We start from the raw sequence: 14577 nt of genomic DNA on the forward strand, positions 1-14577 counted from the left end.
GTCCACGTGTTCGGCGTCATATCCAGAGGTTGGCTTTAAAAAATAGACACATGAGTGCTGCCAGCATTGCTGCAGAGGTTGAAGACGTGGGAGGTCAGCCTGTCAGTGCTCAGACCATACGCCGCACACTGCATCAACTCGGTCTGCATGGTCGTCATCCCAGAAGGAAGCTGACGCACAAGAAAGCCCGCAAACAGTTTGCTGAAGACAAGCAGTCCAAGAACATGGATTACTGGAATGCCCTGTGGTCTGATGAGACCAAGATAAACTTGTTTGGCTCAGATGGTGTCCAGCATGTGTGGCGGCGCCCTGGTGAGAAGTACCAAGACAACTGTATCTTGCCTACAGTCAAGCATGGTGGTGGTAGCATCATGGTCTTGGGCTGCATGAGTGTTGCTGGCACTGGGGAGCTGCAGTTCATTGAGGGAAACATGAATTCCAACATGTACTGTGACATTCTGAAACAGAGCATGATCCCCTCCCTTCGAAAACTGGGCCTCATGGCAGTTTTCCAACAGGATAATGACCCCAAACACAACCTCCAAGATGACAACTGCCTTGCTGAGGAAGCTGAAGGTAAAGGTGATGGACTAAACCCAATTGAGCACCTGTGGCGCATCCTCAAGTGGAAGGTGGAGGAGTTCAAGGTGTCTAACATCCACCAGCTCCGTGATGTCATCATGGAGGAGTGGAAGAGGATTCCAGTAGCAACCTGTGCAGCTCTGGTGAATTCCATGCCCAGGAGGGTTAAGGCAGTGCTGGATAATAATGGTGGTCACACAAAATATTGACACTTTGGGCACAATTTGGACATGTTCACTGTGGGGTGTACTCACTTATGTTGCCAGCCATTTAGACATTAATGGCTGTGTGTTGAGTTATTTTCAGAAGACAGTAAATCTACACTGCTATACAAGTTGTACACTGACTACTCTAAGTTATATCCAAGTTTTATTTCTATAGTGTTGTCCCATGAAAAGATATAATAAAATATTTGCAGAAATGTGAGGGGTGTACTCACTTTTGTGATACACTGTACTTGGTTTGGTTGCCTTCTAGAGTCACTTCTGGATGTAGCATAATAATTTATCAAGTACCTAGTGTAAGTATTTGAATGCATAATTAATAAAGTAGTACATTTATAGTAGTCTAGCAAGTTCATTTGCCCATCATTCACAAAAAATCTAAAGTTTATGCAAGTATGTGTTATTAAATTGTCAATAAATCTTTGTTAAATAACAAATAACATATGCAAATGTTAATGTACATTTATATTTCATGTCTGGTAAAAGAGACACCCTATATAGAAGATGTTAAAAGTATATCAAATATAAAGTAACAATGCATTAATGTTTGCACTGGCCAGGAGTAGCATTTTAATAAATTGTAACATATATCATGGTTTGTATAAAATAACAAATAGTTGTAGTTGGGGTGCTGCACAGCATCATAGTTTTAGGAACCTGGGTTTAAACCATACATTCAGTCACTGTTGTAAGAACTGTGGGTGAGTGTAGAAATCAATGTATAGTGCCCCGAAATGAATGGACGCCCTGTTTCTTACTTTGCATCCAGTGTAATATGAATGAAGTGGGTACTAAATATAAAATAAATTAATAAACTGTGATATGAACTGATCAGTATTATAGCTCTAATAAAACAGAACACAATGTTTTAAAATATAAAACCAAGTGTTCATTTTTTTCAAATATTTTAATTTTGTGTAAAATTTTCCACAGAGACCACTATAAAACACAAGGTTCTTAAAATTAAGTTTAAACATTTACCCCTGAAATGGGCAATTGAAATGGGCAGGCACGAAAATGTCTGTCTAAACTGTTACAGCAATGTGTCTGATTACAACTTACATTACGCTTATATACTACAGAGTATAGAATTGTTTGAACATCTTGTAGCTTAATAAGATCTTGCCAGTGGGGTTTTTTTATCTTCTAAATAAAAAAAATATGTTTACTTTCAGAATCGCACTGTCGCCTCACAGCAAGAAGTGCCTGGGTTTAATTCCTTGGCTGGGTGGTCAGGGTCTGTTTTGTGTAGAGTTTGCATGTTCCACTGTGTCCGTTTTGGTTTTCTCAAAGTGCTCTGCTTTCCTTCCACAAGTCTTACATGCAGGCTAATTGGAGCTACTTAAAACTGTCCTTAGTGTGTTTGCCCTGTAATTGACTGGCAATCTGTCTGTGGTTTCTACTGCCCACCGCAAACCTGATAAAGCAGTGGTGAAACAGACAATAAACGAATGAATAGTGGAAATTAAAGTGACAACAGGTACACTGGAGAGGCAACAGCAAGACAACCCTTTTTTGCAGGTGGTGGCCACAGACAAATACTCCTTATCCTTCCTGACTGATTCTTCTCTAGTTTTGCTAGTGTCCTTGTCACTACTGGTAGCATGAGGCGTGTAATAGATCAAGCAAGTGTGTAATAACTGTGACAAACGCAGTAGTAATTAGTTAACAGATTATACCAACAGTAAAATATGAAAAGTACTGTATGTATGTAAGCATAAGGAATGCAGGTCAGCCACCAGCTATATTCTGAGAGGTTTAATTGAAAGCAAAAATAATGGTTACCATGTAACTAAGCTATTATTTTGGCTAAGGCTAAACGTTAAATGTCAATATCCTTTCTAAATAATGAATAACTTCAGTACTAACCATGTTATGAGTGAACCACATATGTTTATAATGTACATTAGAAACTAAACATGATTAAGCATTGAGATATATTTAGTTGCAGTGCTACATATAGGCCTCTTCTATCTTCGCACCATGCAGCAGAGCTGGTGGCTATAATTAGGCTCAAACCAAACAGGTTTCCACACACTGGGGATGGCAGCTGTCTTTGCTCAAGTGTAAACAAACACCAGCATATGGCTTGACTTTTATAACAGCCGGTTGCTCTGAATTTTTATGAACGCCCACCCCATCCATGCAATCGCTAATGTAATAACCTTTCACAAATATCTTAATTACCTTGAACTATGACAGACAGGGGTGTTAAAGGGCTATAAACTGTCAGGCTTTTTAATAGTGCTTCTGTTCTAGAGACTCCCAATATGCATCAATGTATTTTACTTTAAAATGAATGGCAAAAAAGTGCTATTTTTTTTCAATTCACCAACTACCCAAAACACTCCGAACTGTTTTCAAACTCTGCTCTTTCAACAGTTTGGTAAAAAGCATTAAAAAGACGGATGTTAGGTGTAAGTGTGTAAGTAATTATGTTATTGTAATTATAAGTTATGTTATCGTAGAAAAATCCAGTCACATCAGATTTTTTTGTCAGCAAAATTTCATGAGTAAACAGAATCAACATTTTCCAAAATACATTTCTGATGTTCTTAAATCTTGCAAGACCTGCATTGTTAACTAACTTTATTCTTTAATACTACCTATTTAAAGTACATTGAAAATGCTTTTTTTGTGGCAGCTCAGGTGGCGCAGCACCTGGGCTGAGCAGCCACATGAACAGCGATTGGCCTGTTGTTCATATAGGGGTGGGGTATTGAGCCGGATAGGGACTCTCTCATGACTGAAGCAACTACGACCTCTGCTGGCTGATTGATGGCGCCTGCACAGAGACGGGGAGGGGGTGCGGATCAGGGTGTGTCTCTCCATACACTGAGCTGATCCGCAGCTGATCTCTTCTGGTGTAGGTGACATAATGCATACGGCTGCTGCCCACGTGTCGGAGGGGGCATGGGTGCCTTTTTGTTGAAATCCCCAGAAAGAAAGTCAATCGACATCCGCATATACCGTTATAGTCAATATTATTGTTACTCCTGTCTAATTGGTACACTATGTAAAATATATGCTGAAATAACTAACATAATATTACCTGTGATTAATTCAAAAAAAGACTCGCCTGTCCCCACCTTGTCAGTGCTCACATGACTTTAATTAACCTATAAATGGTGGCTTTAATGCTTAAAAACGACAGTTTTATTCTCTGTTCCTTGTTCACAATGGCAGAGACGAGAGCTGTCTGAGCAGATCAGAAATGCTATTATTACCAAGCACAAACAGTCTATAAGGTACAAGACTTTCTCCAAAGACCTTGGAATTCCAGGATGTGGTGGAAAGAGGACAACTGATGAGACAACCCTATGAAAAGTGGTTTGAAATGTGGCAAACACACCACATACAACATTCAAATAACTTCAGACTGAGCTGGAGACACACTGAACAAAACAGGGCTCTATTGTCTAAGACCAAAAATGCTAAAGGCTGTACAACCTAGTATTAGGGAATGGTGCCTGTAATCTTGCCAATGTAAATAACTACATTTCTTCTTTATTTGTTTTTTTTGGTCAATGACTGCATGCATCTTGACTGATAAATTGTTTGTTGAATGTATTTGGACATGCTATTAAAATATTGTAATAATACAAATTTGGTATTTAGCCACTGATAATTTTTGCTTTTTTTATACTAAACACTTCTTCTTCCTCGGCCTTTGTCCCATTCGGTTGCGGGGTCGGCTCTTGGCAGATCATGATCCACATTGATTTGGCACAATTTTTACGCCGGATGCCCTTCCTGACACAACCCTCCCTATTTTAATCGGGCTTGGGACCGGCACTACAATGCACTGGTTTGTGCATCTAGCGGCTAGGTATCTATAGGAATTCAGTGTTTCCAATTAGCCTGGTGGCATGTTTTTGGACTGTGGAAGGAAACCGGAGCACCCGGAGGAAACCCACGGGGAGAACATGCAAACTCCGTACAGAAAGGACCCGGACCGCCCCCACCTGGGGATCAAACCCAGGACCTTCTTGCTGTGAGGCGACAGTGCTAACCACTAAGCCACCGTGCCGCCCCTTTTTATACTAAACACTTAAAGGTGCCAATATTATTGACCGCTACTGTAATTCACTTCTACATTCAAACTGCTATCACAGCACCTGAAATGATGGAAAACAACAAGGACTGTCAACAAACTCAGTACAAAAAGTACAAAACCATCTACACTTATGACCTTTATTTTATCATAATGTCAAAGTGCATTTAGGAAGCCAGAAATAGTTTTAACTGTTGACATACATAGCTAAATACACAATAATAACCACTGTTGCCAAGCTACTGGTCCCAACTGAATCATGCCAACTTTACACTAAGAATCAAACCTAAGTTTTAGGTTTGTCTACAGATTCAAAGCACTCAAATAATAATAATAATGATGGGTACTAGTATACTGTAAACTGTATATTCATTAATATTGTTTTTTATGAGTTGAAGTATAGGTTTTTATGAGTCATGTGTTTGTCAGCTGTGACCTAGAATGAAGTCCAGTAAAAACAACAGCTAAGAAGCATCTTATTACAATGTGCAATCTCATCAGCTACAATCCATTCATTTTAACAGAACTGGCAGAGGTCTAAAATCTAGGCTAGAGGGTGGGTCATCTACATTTACATTTTATACATATGGCAGATACTTTTATACAAAGCAACAAGCAACGAATACAGGACACTATCCAAACAACTGAGGGTTAAGTGCATTGCTCGGATGCTTAACAGTAGCAGCTTGGCATTGATGGAGTTTCTAAATACTAACTAGTTCAAACCTTTAACCACTGAGCCACCACTGCTACCACACCTCAATATAGTAGATCTAAAATAAATCCAGCACTAACTTTAACTTTAGTGTACTAAAATTACTCATTTAAAATAGCTGACATGGTTGGAAGCAAACTACTGGTTGCTAAACAAAACAGTTTGTTATATAAAGGGTTGAACAAACACCAGTCATCCAGGTCAAGCAAGTGTCTGGGTTTTATTAGCACTCACACACTGGATAAGTATTTCTGCTGCATGGAGCAACCACAAGTCTGTATTTAATCCAAGAGAAAAAAGGTATATTGTCCTTCCCTGCTATTTTTAATAAAGTATTTTACACTCAACATGATTAAGTTATGCCAAGTTCACACTACATGACTTTCCACGTTGTTCAGATCTCTGTACAGTTTACACTACACAACTGGATCTCTTGCAGTTGGGAGTCTTTTAAGTCGTTGCGTAATTCACACTACACGAGTGATTGACGATAGGGGATTACACACTACACAATCTATCACCGGAAGGAATTGCAGACGAGCTTCTCTGGTCTCCCAAACAACGTTTTTTTTACAAAAACACATGCAAGTGATGAGGGGTTTAGTGATACCACGTCCAAAAATACACATCAACAATAAGCGATCAAAGTTGTTTGTGTAAAAGCAATAAGTAGGAAAAATAAATGAATCTAAGTGGATTTGGCTACGCGACCAGCAGCAATTGTCTGTTCTGTAGTGAGTTGGAGGTTAATAAATATTTGTGCAATACATTGTTGGTATTATGGTTTGGCATGGATGATAAGATCACAAATACTGTAAAGCTTGTGTGTCTGCCGATGTATTCTGATAAAAATCATATTATGCCCCTGTCCCTCCTCCCCTGGGTATCCTCTCACCCTGTATTCAGCGTTCTCATTGGCTGTAGTTCCACATAGCACTCATTGCCACTTGCAACTGGTCGCAATGCCTATCACACTACACGCTTTAGAATCGGCGACTGGTTCAGATTTTTAACATGCTAGATATTTTTCTTGAGTCGCCGAGCGCTCGGATCGAGTTGTTGAACAGTTCACACACAGCAATCGAGAGCCGAGTTTCGATCCCAGAGCAAACGCAGAGTTGCTTCCAAGCTGCCACATCTAACGGTGACCAATCGGCGAGCAAAAATCAGGGCAAAAATTGTGTAGTGTGAACTCGGCATTAGTTTGTCTTTATTGGCAGGGCAACATTGATATACGCATTTAATTACTTTCCTAAAAGTACCTTGTACTAACCTTGCTCTTTCGAAGACTTGTACACAACAGATCCATTAATCAATAATGCCAACAAGAGTGCTTGTTGACATTGTTGATTAATGAGTATTTAAAGAGTAGTTAAAGTTAATGAGTAGTTAAAGAAAAGACAATAGTTATACTTAAAATGAGGCTTCTCATTAAAAAATGGCAAAAAAAAAAGCAAAGCCTTGGTTAACTTTTTTGCTTATTCCATTTGTTGTTAGCATGACAGGTAGACTAAACTGTGATAAGACATTAAGTTTACCTAGTATAACTCAACATTTGAGTTTACATATAAATATATTAACCCATCGCTTCAGTGTTTCGTACTAAAACAAGTGTTTGGTTTGTAATGTATTTTCTGTAAACCATTAGTTTTCACTTTCAAATGTAGATAGATTTATGTTTTATTGTTTAATGCTCAAAATCAATTGATGTGAAATGTGTTTTATAAAACAAGGTTGGGAAACTACAGTTGGAGAACACATTATTACCAAATCAAATTATATATATTTTATGTGTGTGTGTGTATGAATCTAGTAAGGTAGAAGCATAGTTAATGATGTTTCTGAGAAGACAAAATGAGGATTTAAAGTGGCCTAACTTTTAAATAATTGATTGTCCATTCTTGGTAACAAGTACATCTAAATTAACTTGCCTTTATAACTAAAATGCTAAGTAAATTGCTAACTGCACTAGAAGTGTCTTGCATTACCACTTTCCTGATCACAAATTGTTTACCATCTTTTATCATGTTTGTGTGACACAGCTTAATAACGCTCTGAAATAAAATTATTAAGATAAAAAAATCATACTTTGGCCCTTTAATTTTTACCTGTGACCCTAAAATGTGAGGAAGGAAATCAGAATCAAATAACTAAATAATATACACAGTATTATAATAGTAATACCAGACTCGTACCGTCATCAAGAGTGATATCCTGTAGCCCAATGGACTGGAAGCTGACCTCCTTTTCCTTCTTTTGTTCCTGTTTAACGCTAACTCTCTGTACATGTATGCTGTGATCTTGGGAAGGCTTGGGCTGCTGGAGGCAGGACGATGCATTAGGTTTTGGGTCTACAGGTACCTCTCTGTTTAAAGTTGAGGTAGAAGATTCTGCAGTTGAAGCTAAAGCATTTACAGAGAAAGAGGACCTAGGATGACTTGCAGGATCAGGCTCTGATCTGTGATGACTGGGGCTACATAAGTCAGGCTGACCTGAAGCTGAGGCATGGCTGAGGTAGCCCTTATTTATCCTCAGATTATGAACATCTCCAGGGGAGTTGTTATACCCAGTTTCCAGAAGTGATGTTGCATTTTCAGACATAAGTGGTGATAATTTGCCTCCATCCAGTGGGGCATTGTCATAGGGAAGATTGGGCTCTCCATTGTATGACAGGCTTTGATGAGGTCCTTGATATGATAGCTTTGAGAAATCCAGTGATGCTGGCTGCAATCCTGGGTGAAGGCCAGCTATAGCATCTGCAGGATAATGGCGGTTAAGATGGGAGGAGTCCAGTGGAGTGCAGGAAAGCTGAGTGGAAGATGGAACACAAACCGGGCCAGCAGAGTAGAGCCACTGCTCCAGAGGGTTGTGCTGGTCAGAGGGAAGCTGGGCACTTTCAAGAAAGTCTGTAGGGTCATAGGTTGCAGCATCTCCAACACTGTCATATTCCTGCTTTACCTGCACTTCTTAAAAAAGATAAGGCCTCATTAATTTATCAAAGTTGAATTATCATTATATTAACTAATGCTGTTTTTTTCTGTACCTGAATAACAAACACACATACATTTACTGTGGTTCTAAAAAATCCAACACATCTACTTAAAATTCAACGAAAAACAACTTACGTTTTTAAATCGGTGGTCTAGACATAAAATTTTATAAGGTCATTTAACTTCGGCAGGGCAACCTAATTACTCTATAGTGATTATGACTGACCACAGTGTGTGACCTCTGTAAACAGGGTGCCTATAGGAACAAGGCTAATTGATTGCACTGTATTGCAACGAAAAAGTCTAGATATCTCAAAATAGCATAACACAGTGGTCCTTGAGCCAAAGTTGATTGGTCTACAATCTTGTCCCTGATGTCCTTTGATAGCTCTTTGGTCTTGCCCATGGTGGTTGAGAGATTTGAACGGAAGAAACTGAATTCTGTGACAGGAGTGTTTTATACAGGGACAGGACTAATTTGTGTGCCTCATGGGCACATAACCGGTCTGTGGGGGTCAGAATTCTTGCTGGTTGGTAGGGGATCAAATACTTATTTCCCTTAATTAAATACAAATTAATTTATAACTTTTATTTAATGTTTTTTTTCTGGATTTTTTGTTGATATTCTGTCTCTCTCTGTTAAAATAAACCTTCCATAAAAATTATAGACTGTTCAAGTCTTTGTAAGGGGGTAAACTTACAAAATCAGCAGGGGATCAAATACTTATTTCCCCCACTGTATCACTTACCTCATACTGCTAATAGTTCTGGTCTTAGTTCTTTTCAATGTTAGGTCATACTTTATCACAAATATGTACTCTCACAAAAAAGTTTCCATTTTATTCGGTCACAATGTAATTGCACACAAAAATCATTATAACCCAAAAACTGCCATGTGAGGAAATTACAAGTATAAGCAGTCCTTACCTGGAATATAAGTGAAGCGTTGTAAAAGGCTCCTCTTCCTTTTACCATTGCTTACATAAAATTGTACCTGGGTGGAGGACCCTAGGATCCCTTTATAATACGGAGGGATCTTTACCACAATGGTCATCTACAAAGGCATACACCAACATAACCAATTATATAAAAATCCCTAAAATACACATGTATTTTTTTATACGATAAAACAGTCAATTGAACACAAAAGAAGGAATTTCCTCACATCTGTACTTTTTTCACGAATAGTTTGTGCATCCACCTCCCACTGAGTTCTCCAATCTGGAACAGACAAAAACACGTTTTAAAGACCAACAGACAATTAAGGCAGCACAACTGAGATCTCTTTAGGCAAGAAGCTGTAGATGCCTCTTACCGTGGCCCTTTTCCAGAAAGAAGACCTTTGACTCTGGGGTGATATTTGGACCTGTGATTGCCAGTTCTTGGCCTCCACAAACAAAGCCACAGTTAGGGCTGAAATGTTCTATCTGAGGAAGCTCTTGAGCTGAGCGCTGGGCTGAAAAAAAGATGAGTAGAAAGAGATGAAAAGATAGCTACATGCCACTGTAACATGTTAATTAATATTAATAATTCTTAATCAAGGCTTGAGTTTTTCAGTGATGATTGTAATGATTTAGACACAACACTCTGTATCGTGGATAAATCAGTTGTGATTGGATGTGTTTGTTGCACAACATGAGAGGATAATCAAGAGCAATAACACACTTTTAGATTTCACAATACTGAACCAAACATCACTCAACAAGAGCAGCTTTATATGCCATTTCCACTTCAACAGGAGATTGACCTGGTATTTACATGGCAAGGTTTCTCATAAAATGCTGTTGTAGCTCATTTTGCCTAAATCACTATGAAATGTTAATTTTACATGTCACTGACCTAAGTGCACTAATAGTTTAGTAGCTTCATAATTATTGACCAGCTATAGCAAGGGCTGTTTTTATATGTATGATCTTTTACAAATATCATTTTCTGAACGGGAACAAATGGGTGAACAAAAAAATATTCAACAGCTATCCCACCATGTGACTTTTACACTGTGCAATCCGTACAATTTAATAATAATAATAATAATAATTTGAATATTCAATTAAATGTTATGACTATTAAAGGCACTTGGGTGGCTTAATGGTCTATTATGCTAGTCCACCATCATTGAGATTTTGGTTCAAGGATTCAGGGCAAAGCCCTGCAATAAATTGGTGCCCTGTCTAAAGTATTCCTACCCTGAGACAAGTGTTAATTGGTGAAACCAGACCAAACCTAACCAGTTGATGAAAATGAAACAAAGTGACAAATAATGTGATCATAAATAGACTTTTTGGGTTTTTATAACAGATGTAATCAGAACTTTAGCAATACGCTTTATTTACAGTGGAATTTAAAGGAGTGTAATTCGATTTACACACTGTACAGGTAAAAGTCAATCAAAAAATGCCAGAACTAACTGAATAGGACAGCAATGAAAAAATATGACAGTAATGTTTAAGATTCTGCGAGTCTGGGTTTTTTTTAGTTTTTGGATAATTAATTAAATAATAACAGCTGCCTACCAAGCCAATTGAAGTTTGAATAATTAAAAATAAAAAACTCAGGTAGTCCACACAAAATCTGATTGTCCTGAGCGACCAGGAAATTTGTCGACCCCTGACAATATGTCTAACAATATACACTGATCAGTCATAACATTAAAACCACCTCCTTGTTTCTACACTCACTGTCCATTTTATCAGCTCCACTTACCATATAGAATCACTTTGTAGTTCTACAATTACTGACTGTAGTCTATGCATGCTTTGTTAGCATGCTGTTCTTCAATGGTCAGGACTCTCCCAGGACCACTACAGAGTAAGTATTATTTGGGTGGTGGGTCATCCTCAGCACTGCAGTGACACTTACATGATGGTGGTGTGTTAGTGTGTGTTGTGACGGTATGAGTGGATCAGACACAGAAATGCTGATGGAGTTTTTAAACATCTCACTGTCACTGCTGGACTGAGAATAGTCTACCAACCAAAAATATCCAGCCAACAGCGCCCCGTGAGCTGCGTCCTGTGACCACTGATAAAGGTCTAGAAGATGACCAACTCAAACAGCAGCAATAGATGAGCGATCGTCTCTGACTTTACATCTACAAGGTGGACCAGCTAGGTAGGAGTGTCTAATAGAGTGGAAAGTGAGTGGACAGGGTATTTAAAAACTCCAGCAGCGCTGCTGTGTCTGATCCACTCATACCAGCACAACACACACTAACACACCACCACCATGTCAGTGTCACTGCAGTGCTGAGAATGATCTCCCACCTAAAGAATACCTGCACTGTGGTGGTCCTGTGGGGGTCCTGACCATTGAAGAACAGGGTGAAAGCAGGCTAAAGTTTGTATAGAAATAGATGGACTACAGTCAGTAAATGTAGAACTACAAAGTGCTTCTATATGGTAAGTGGATCTGATAAAATGAACAGTGTGTGTAAAAACAAGGAGGTGGTTTTAATGTTATGCCTGATCGGTGTATCTGATAGCAACCAAAAAAGTGATTATTTCTAACAGTGTGAAAAAACTGAAGTCCCACCATGCTTTACTTCTACTTCTATATTTGCACAAACAATAAACAGTTTTTGCAGTAATAATTGACCAGTTTCTGCTATCAACAGTTGTTCCTCCCTTTATTAGATTTTCTTCATTGAAAAAATGACTTTTGTCGCATCGTAAAGCTGACAGTGTGTATGTAGGCTAACAGAATAACTTTTACCTCTATATTATGTTCAGATTTTGCTGATGTTAACATGAGACTATACTCACAGCATTCAATAGGGATGGAGGCCACTTGCAGTGACAAAACTTTTCCGTTGGTCTGTGGAATGTGCACACGAAACACAGCTCGTACGCGTGTGTTCTTCCGCCCAATGTCAGTCTCTCCCTTCCTCAACTCGATGTCAGAATTTCGAAGCTTCATGATCCCAGCACAGTCAATGCTTCAAAAATAGAACACAAAAATACAATTAATTCATCATCAACACCAAAAAAGGCCAGGTCATACTGTGCTAACAAATCCTCTGTGTATTATACAGAACATGCAAACCCTAGGAAATCTTGTGTACAGTATATGGCATATTTTGTATCCATTTGTGCTGTGGTACTAATTTACAACAAGCAGTTGCAAAAGCAAAAGTTTTACTTGTGATCTTTGTAAAGCAGCCTAAATGTAAATCTTCATGGTTTATGACATGCACCTGGCAGACATGTTGTTTTCTGGGAGAAGAGGAATCTCTAGAACTTTGGTACTGGTGATCACTATCTCCTGGCTCGGAGTGGCCACTGTTTTGCCTGTAATCCTGTGAACCTGATAAAAAGCATGAGGTTTCACGTGACGATCATCTGCCGTCCCGATGAACATCTGTAGGTTGAGTGGTTTCTCATTGTAACCCACAAGCTGTCAACATAGAGGAAAAAAAACATGGTTAAAATAAGAGGTTTTCAACTGCTGCAGGTGAATTAAAGACTCCATTAAAATGTTATTATTTTTACCAGGTACTGCTAAAATTATTATACTTTGCGCTAAATTATAAGTTGTAAAAAGTTCATTAATAGAAGTAAGTTCATCCTATTGTGTTATAAACCTAATATAAAAAACACAGTCCTATTAAAATGGCACTAAGAGAAATATGTCAGACCAAAATAAGATTACTACACATATACAAATATAGCCAGGTCTTCTGTCTGAGGGGTAATGTTACAGATGATTGTCTTTAAAAAGCTCAGCTTATCTAAGGCTTCATCTGTTACTGGTAGGGCATGCCTCACTACTGGAGCTTAGGTAACCAAAGTAAACAAACTGGTCAACAAATACAGCATTAGCTCTTCTTGGAAAATTATTAAAAATGGCTAAATTAAGCTAGATCTAAGGGGAAGTCTAGAATTCAACCAGGCCAAATGACACATTTTGTTATTTTCTGAAGTACAAACGAACCTCTACACAACATTGCAGGTTGCAAGTTTACATTGCAACATATGTTAATGTACAGTTACAGAAAAAAATAAGTAAAGAAATTAATTGTGGCATTACTTTGATAACAACATATTTGTCAGATACACTATACAGCCAAAAGAATGTAAACATCTGACCATGAGTTAGTCAAACATCCCATTTTAAATCCACGAGCATTCATAAGGTGTTGACCCCAGGCACCCGCACCCCCTTTGGACCCATTCAGACAAGAGAGTGCATAATAGTGCATAATATCATTAAACCATTCAAGGAATCAGGAGGAATATCAGTGCGTAAAGGCCAAGTGGGCAAGCTTAAGCTAAACGCTCGTGATTTTCAATCCCTCAGACGGCACTGCATCAAGAACCGCCTCTCAACAATAGCTGATATAATCACATGGGTGAGGGATTACTTTGGCAAACCTTTGTCAAGCACTACAATACAGAGTTACATGCACAAATACCACTTAAAACTCTACTGTGCAAAAAGAAGCCTTATGTTAACCATGGATGGACCATGGCATCTAGGATGGACCATGGCATCTAGGATGGACCATCACACAGTGAAAACGTGTATTATGGTCAGATGAATCAGCATTCCAGGTCTTTTTTTTGGAAAAAATGGACGCCGTGTGCTCCGGACCAAAGACGAAAAGGACCATGCAGAGCCCGTGCTGTTGCACATCTTAAGACGTGTTTGCAGGAAGAATGGGACAAAATAAAAGCTGAAACACTAAATCACTTGCCAAAACATTTTTTAAGTGTGGTGAAAAGTAATGGCAACATTACAAAGTGGTAAATGCTTTACTGTCCCAACTTTTTTTGGAATGTGTTGAAGGCCTGAAATGCAGGAATGGATGTTTATTAACAAATGAAATGAAGTTGACCAGACAAAACATGAAATATCTCAGGTTCATCTCGTCTGCAATCAAACAAAAGTCAAAGTAAATGTAAAAAAACTCTGTGTTTTTTATTATTTGCATTTTCCATTCTGTCCCAACTTTTTCTGATTTGGGGTTATATATTACAGATAAACAAATAGGCTGGTTGTACGAAATGTGCAACT

The 14577-nt window shown here is 38.5% G+C and overlaps 1 protein-coding gene across 1 annotated transcript in view; it reads right to left on the bottom strand.

Moving 5' to 3' along the window:
• Positions 1 to 14577, bottom strand: part of nfatc3b (nuclear factor of activated T cells 3b) — a 29534-nt gene that overhangs the window by 1460 nt on the left and 13497 nt on the right. Inside the window, exons 4-9 of the mRNA XM_062998685.1 lie at positions 12758 to 12957; positions 12327 to 12499; positions 9881 to 10021; positions 9731 to 9786; positions 9493 to 9619; positions 7771 to 8541 (exon numbers count right to left, since the gene is read on the bottom strand). Coding sequence (XP_062854755.1) covers positions 7771 to 8541; positions 9493 to 9619; positions 9731 to 9786; positions 9881 to 10021; positions 12327 to 12499; positions 12758 to 12957 — 1468 coding nt within the window. The remainder of the gene's footprint in view (positions 1 to 7770; positions 8542 to 9492; positions 9620 to 9730; positions 9787 to 9880; positions 10022 to 12326; positions 12500 to 12757; positions 12958 to 14577) is intronic.

This window comes from Trichomycterus rosablanca, chromosome 1 (assembly GCF_030014385.1).
Source record: "Trichomycterus rosablanca isolate fTriRos1 chromosome 1, fTriRos1.hap1, whole genome shotgun sequence".
In the NCBI taxonomy this organism is placed as follows: Eukaryota; Metazoa; Chordata; class Actinopteri; order Siluriformes; family Trichomycteridae; genus Trichomycterus; species Trichomycterus rosablanca.